The sequence below is a fragment of the Lathyrus oleraceus genome, chromosome 1 (genome assembly GCF_024323335.1).
Source record: "Lathyrus oleraceus cultivar Zhongwan6 chromosome 1, CAAS_Psat_ZW6_1.0, whole genome shotgun sequence".
Taxonomy (NCBI): Eukaryota; Viridiplantae; Streptophyta; class Magnoliopsida; order Fabales; family Fabaceae; genus Lathyrus; species Lathyrus oleraceus.
Window position 1 is genome coordinate 152,567,010 of NC_066579.1, and position 6,916 is coordinate 152,573,925.

The window sequence follows — 6,916 nt, forward strand, 5'->3', positions numbered from 1 at the left end:
CTATTGCACACATACCTCAGAGATCCTAAAATTTATTTTAACAAAGTGACATTGACCTTGTCCTCCTCTCCATGCTTCTCTAATTTCGTATTAGGTTTGACATGTGAGATTGCAGGATCGAATCATCCTGAATCTCTTGAGTATTTCTTTGATATACTTCCTTTGATGCAACACCATACATTGCTTGGTAATTTGAAATGTCATGTCTAGGAAATACAATTTTTTTTCCATATCAGACATTTCAAATTCCCTCTTTATCAGCTCCTTGAACTTCGACAAGTACATAGATACCATACTCAACATTACACTTCACCCACCCTTCATTCGGCAGATTCCAAACTATTTGGTAGTTGTGGGCTTCATTATCACTAACATGATGATCTTGAGCTTTAAACCAATCATGCCAATTATGATAAGTTTGCATACCTAACTTCGACACCTCATCTCTTTCATTGTTCCATATCACATTATTTATATTATTTCAAAGTATCCAATCAAAAGTGCACCACAGTTCTCCTATCTTCTTTACTACAAATTAAAGAATAAAGGTCTTAGCATCATTAAAAATATGTAAACGAGGTTCAATAATAGAAGATAAACTTGTTACCCTTCAGCTTGGATTAGTAGTTTTACAATCAAAGAACACAAGTCATTCATTATTCATCTTCTTCAATATTTTCACACGATTGGAAATTTGGAGGACATTGAACAAAATGTTGTCGAAACTTAATCTGAGTTGGAAGACAACCTTTAAAAATCTATCACAATAGATGTTTAGTTCTAGGTGGCACTATAATGTCCCACAAGCTACACCAATCTCCCTCCACACTAATAGTTTAACCGATTTATTTGAAAACTTCTCTGCAAGCTAACAGTTTTGACACTATAATAATCGTTTTATTTTTCTTTCCAAACCATACAATCTTGTAACACTTTTTCTATAAGAAGTACCTTTAAAATATTGATAGCAACATGATGGATAAACAAATTTCTTATTTATGAAATAAAAGTTATTCTTCTAAACTGATAAAAAGAAAACACTATTTTTATAATGAACATGTTTAAAATTAAATAGCTTTAAGTTCAACTTATTTGAAGTGAAAATAAAATATATATAAAGTCAGTAAATGAATTGGGATAAGAGCAAAGGTGAGGTGATTGACTAACGAGTCCTAAGATGATGCGCGTGAGAATCTCACACGACGTGACAAATGAATGAGCTCCACGCGCTTTTTCAGTCGCACGAGCATTAGAAAACTTAGCTGGCAATACAGCAAGTAGAGTAAAAAGTTCCTCGAGCTACAATTCATGCAGTCTACTCTTGTGTTCTTTTTCCATATGCTTCTCCTATTTCCATCACTTCCATTTAGGATCTATACTCCTAGATTCTTGCTATTATCATGCTTATGTTTTAAAACAAAAACCTTAGTACTACTAACAAATCTTAACTTGTGATAAATATAATAAAAAATAGTAATGAATTTTTGTTTGTTTTTCTCTCAGCAACAACAATACTACTACTATATTCAAATTTGCTTTATCTTCTTTTTCAGTTCTTCTGCTCTTCTACTGGTCCTCTCCTATTTTGTGTCGTTTTTCTCCTCAATTGTCGTTTTCTTCTTTGGTCCATCAAGCTGGTTTTGCAGGACTCTTCATTCAATGTGTCGTTTTATGATTGACATTATTCCATGTAGAAAGTTCTTTCTTCTTCGCTGCTTCACTTTGGAGGGAAAACAATCACATCTTTTGGATTCTAACTAAAAAATGTTTTAAATGTGTTCTTTTTGTTAGTGAACAAGATTACTCAAAAAATCAATGATGGGTTTTGGGTTTTGAGTTAGAACACTATTTGGAAGACAGGTTTTGAAGAAGAAAAAAAGAGTTTTTGGTGTTTTTGTTTATAGTGAAACTGTGAAGTTGATTTTGCTTGTGTTTTGTGTTGGGTTGTAAGGTGTTGAGGAAATGAGTGATGATGTTAGTGTGAATGGTTCTTCATGTTTAGCAATAACAGAGAAGAAGAAGAACAATGAAAAACAAAGTGGTGGTTGTGTTGGTATTTTCTTTCAATTGTTTGATTGGAATAGAAGATTCACCAAAAAGAGATTTTTCTCCAAGAAACTTCTTCCTCCTGGTTAGTTTCATCTAACAAGTTTTTCACTTTTTACTTTTTACTTCATTTTAAAAGTTTCTCACTTTTAACAAGTTTTTCACATACATTTTGAGGTCACATTGTCAAATGAAATTTTTTTATGTGAAGTTTTGTTAAGATTCTTCTTGTGGTTTGTTGGAAATGATGAGAATGTTTGGTTTTTTGTTGTGTACTGTGTCAGCTGGTGCAAAACAAGATTCTATGAACAAGTTTAAAGGAGATGACAAAATGCCTAATTCCAAGCTTCATTTGGTAAGAATATGATGATAGTTGTGTTGGTTTGAATTTAGTTTTCTATGTGTTGTTGGATCAAGATCGGACGGTTTAGAAAGCAAGTTAATTCGGTTCGGTTTTGATCGAATGACAATTGGTGAAATTGTGATTGCAGCGAATATGAATCCTTGTTTTAGGTGGTTATTGTGAGTTTGTGATTAGGTTATATTTGTTTTGATTGTAGATTGCTAATGGGAACAATGGAGGTTTCTCAAATGCCATGGAAGGAGGAAATTGTGTTATAGAGGTAGAGCGAAAACATGAAATGAAAGCTCCGAGTATTGTAGCTAGGTTGATGGGTCTAGAATCAATTCCGGCTTCAAAGAGAGATCATAAGTCCACGAAATCTTCATTTTTTGATAGTGATGATGGTGAAGAGTCTTTGGAAATCGGAGTTGCGAATGCATGTCATGATTCAAGGCCTCAGAAGGTAAGGAAAACCGGAGCGAATGAAAGAAGAGCCATGACTAGGTTTGGTGCCGAGGCATTGCAAATCAAGAATGTTTTGTCACAAGTGAGAAAGTCTAATCATCATCATGATAACCATCGCGCTAAATTTGTTTCGCCTTTGAAGAGTCCGAGAGTTTCTTCGGGAAAGAGTGCATCTCGAAGCTCAAGGTTGATAGAAGCAGCTACTAAGATCTTGGAACCTGGCCTGCAGGCTACAAGCAGATCCAAATACTCTCTTACTTGTCCTCGTAAGAATGGCATTGTCACGGATACGGTCGGAACTCGGGCGGAAGCTATACCCAACCGATCGTGTTATAATGTTGGCATAGACAAGTCATTGGTGGAGCATACTTGCAAAAATTGCGGTAATTTGCTTGACGTCGAGATCAGCCAACCTATTGTTTCAGATGTTTTCCCCGGCTTCTCTTCCGAATCAGTGCAAAAAGGAAGATCATTCAATCCTTCTCACGAAAACGATGTAGTTCTTCTCAGAAGTCGAGAGAAGATCATAACTCTTGTTGATGAAGATGTTAAAAAGAATGCTTATTCTTGTAATGAATCTACTTCGAAAAGAATCCACGATCATGCAAAATGTGATTCATCACGTCAACCGCCCGGAGGCTTAGAGGATAACGACTACACATCATCTTTTAACTTCGAATGCAAAACTCAAACACGAGATCGAATGTTAAGTGCTGAAAGAATGGCTTTTAGATTTGAAGCTAGAAATAGTAATATGCAAGTGAAGAGAGCTTCATCAGCTGCAACTGCAAGCACTGTGAGTGGAAGTAAAGACTTTGTTGGTTTGAATCGAAGCCTAAGTGGTCGAACTCGGATAAGGTCTCCCACCAAGTTGGACAGTTGCAAATTTGATCTTGACAGGAAAAAAAGGACCTTAAATATCTCACAAGTTGGAGGTATAGCTTCTGTCAATTTGGTTACATCGAAACAGAGAAATGTTGGTTCAAAAGCGCAAGGAGGAAAAAGGAGAAACTTCGAAGCTTTCTCTCCAAACAGTTCTAATGTCAAATGTAGAAAAAGTGGTTATCAAAAAATCGATAAAACTAACGACAATAAGATCAATAAGGTAGAGACAAGAAGTGCTAATGAGATTAAGACTTGTTTCCAAAGACATCATTCACCCTTGAGAGAAGATGTTTTAGGTGCTTTTCTAGAACAGAAGTTGAAAGAATTGAAATCCAGAGAAAATGAGAAGTTGGCTAATGGTGATCCACCTAGAAGATCAACTGCGTTGATTCTTCAAGAATTGATATCTGTTCTGAATGCAGGCTCAGGTAAACGCAATTAAAAAAACACGATTTCTAATTTTGATTTGTTTAATCCTATTGTTAATGCCTTCGATCTTTTGGCTTAACTCCAGGGTATGGTTTTCACACCGGGTCTATAAATTGTTCATACGATCAACCAGAACGATTTGAACACGACGTCAAACTTTTAGATTCTGCAACATTATTTAACACAGGGAAGATAGGTTGTAAGATATTGACAGAACTCGATAACCGAATTCATTCAATATTGCTAAGCTTAAATTCTTTTTGGCCAAGATTGACAAAAAACAAGCTCAGTCATATGAAGGAAATTATCTTCATGGCTGAATTGGTTCTTGGAAATGTCACCAGGCAAAGTGAGGATCTACCACAGCTTCTCGTTTCTTGCATTCTTGTTGATGAACTCGAAAACATGGCAAGTGATGCTATGCGGAGAAATTTTAACCGAAGCCAACTTAAGGGATTTCTATTTGATTGTGTAATTGAATATCTAGAATCAAACTGCTGTCATAATTTTTACAGAGTATTTAGTTTATGGTGTGCATGGACAAAGGTTCCTTTATGCATGAAAGGTGAGATTTTGGTTGAAGAGGTGAAGAGTGAGATTAAGAAGTGGGAGTTTATAGCTGGAATGGAACCGGACGAAATAATTGATTGGGAGATGAGTTACTCATTGGGAAAATGGACTGATTTCAATGTTGAAGCTTTCGAGTTTGGTGTCGATATTGAGGATTATGTGCTTCAAATTTTGGTTGATGAACTTGTTGAAGACTTTGTAGGTTTTAGGCAGGGCACTTTTTGAACTTACCAAAATCATGTTCTTATAACTCCTCTAAGATGTTCATTAGAATATATCACCACTAATTTGTGTGATATTTTTTTTGTTCTGATGTAAGAATCATGTTATATACATTGCTGTACAAATAGATTGATTATGGTGTTTCTAATAGACGCCTTTGCCCGAAATTCCGACCAATATCAAGATTCTAACTTTTTGATATATCACATTGACGCGCACGGACACGATGCGTATCTGATACGGCGATACATAGCTAATTGAATAATATAGGATACAATATGTATCGGCGTATCGGACACAATTCGGCGGAGATTTTAACATATTTAAATCTTGACAGTAGACGCCGTTTCAGAACAGAATTAACAAAATTAAGATGATAAAACTATGTATTTTTTGTATAATATTTGTGTTATAGCAATCAACAATCTTACTTACATCAAAGCTTTACATATAGTATAGTAGTAAAACACTCGAAAGTAATTCAAGAAGCCAAATAGAATGAATATTGAAAAACAAAAGAGAAACAGAAGAACAATCACCACAGCATCTCATATTCAACACACAATTAAGAAAAAAATCCAAACTTTAAGGAACCTCACATTCAAAACTGTCTGTGAACTGAAACTGTCTTCCTCAAAACTCTACTATTCCTTCCTCCTCTACTTTCACCATTGATGGCAATTGCAGTAGCAGAAGACAAACTCTTAAGCTCATCCAAGCTAGCATAACTCTTCCTTCCCATCAAAACACTGCCTCCGCCAATCGTTTTCTTCTTCTCCTTTGCACTCTCTGACTTACTTCCTCTCGAACTTGACCCTGCCATGTTATTATCCTTATAGAAACTACTCTTCGAAGGCGGTGGTGTCTTCGTCTCCATCACCGAAGGCAGAATATTTGTCGGCTTCCTATTTTCTTTCCTCAATACTGCAGAGAAATCAGGCACAGATTGAGCAACAGCATAAGACCCTTTTCTCCCACTAGCCAAACCACCTTGAAATTTAACCTCTTTCCTTGTTGGGGCTACAAGTTTTGGTTCTTGTTCCAAAGACCCTCTTCTCCCATAAGCTAATCCACCTTGAAATTTCACATTTTTCCTTGTTGGTGCTACAAGTTTCTCTGATTCAATCTCAAAACGTTCTTCTTGAAACCTAACCTGTTTCGTTATTGTAGTGGCAAGTTTCGCTGGTTCAACTTCAATCTCCGAATTCTCTTCTTGAACTTCCATCAAACATCTTAACCGCAACTTCTTTTCCCTCAATTCAGCATATGCATTATAATTCGGTCCTCTCTCCATAACGAAGCTATCTTCTAAAGAGGTGAACCTAAGAGGACAAGGTTGGTCTGAATTTGAATTATGGTTAAGGATCAATGAAATGGGATCAAGGACATGAAGAAGAGGTTCAAGAACAGTGTTTCTATTTGACATGATAGTAGTCGGTTTTGAATCTGATGATGAAATGTTGAACTTGAAATCACAGTGTTTGATTGAATAAGTGCTTTTTTGGTAAGTTCTTATTGGGATTCTTTGACTTTTCATCATTGTTGAAGTTGTTAAAGTGAAAAAAGTTTTGATTTTTTGTAACGGTCTAATTTTGAGTGAAGCAAGAGAGAAACAAAATCTTTGTTTTTTTTTCAACCTTAATGTTTAACGTTAACTTCTTTTTTAATGATTTGTTCTTTTTTTGGATTCTACATTAACTGCTAAATTGATTTTTTATTATAATAATAAAGATTTGTTTACAAATACTAATAACGATATTCTTTAATCAGCTTCATAAATTGGACTCTCTTTTTAATCCAATTGAATTTTAACTATGACAATAATTAATATTTGTTTACTATTATTAAAAAAAACTTCTTTAATCAGTTACTATTAATTTTCAACTACACTAAATGTTATGTTGAAAAATATTTGTAAGTCCCTTTTTTAATATTCAACTACATTAATTAATTTTT

The 6,916-nt window shown here is 34.9% G+C and overlaps 2 protein-coding genes across 2 annotated transcripts; one reads left to right on the forward strand and one right to left on the reverse strand.

The window, feature by feature from the left end:
* The first annotated feature begins 1,305 nt into the window (after positions 1 to 1,305).
* Positions 1,306 to 5,127, forward strand: LOC127123395 (uncharacterized). Its single transcript, XM_051053618.1, has 4 exons — positions 1,306 to 2,131; positions 2,331 to 2,401; positions 2,607 to 4,167; positions 4,254 to 5,127. Exons 1-4 carry the CDS (start codon positions 1,963 to 1,965, stop codon positions 4,961 to 4,963), a joined length of 2,511 nt encoding a protein of 836 aa, XP_050909575.1. The 5' UTR covers positions 1,306 to 1,962; the 3' UTR covers positions 4,964 to 5,127.
* Positions 5,128 to 5,334: 207 nt separating this feature from the next.
* LOC127123399 (uncharacterized) lies at positions 5,335 to 6,585 on the reverse strand. The gene has a single exon (XM_051053623.1). It carries the CDS (start codon positions 6,498 to 6,500, stop codon positions 5,562 to 5,564), a length of 939 nt encoding a protein of 312 aa, XP_050909580.1. The 5' UTR covers positions 6,501 to 6,585; the 3' UTR covers positions 5,335 to 5,561.
* Positions 6,586 to 6,916: the final 331 nt, after the last annotated feature.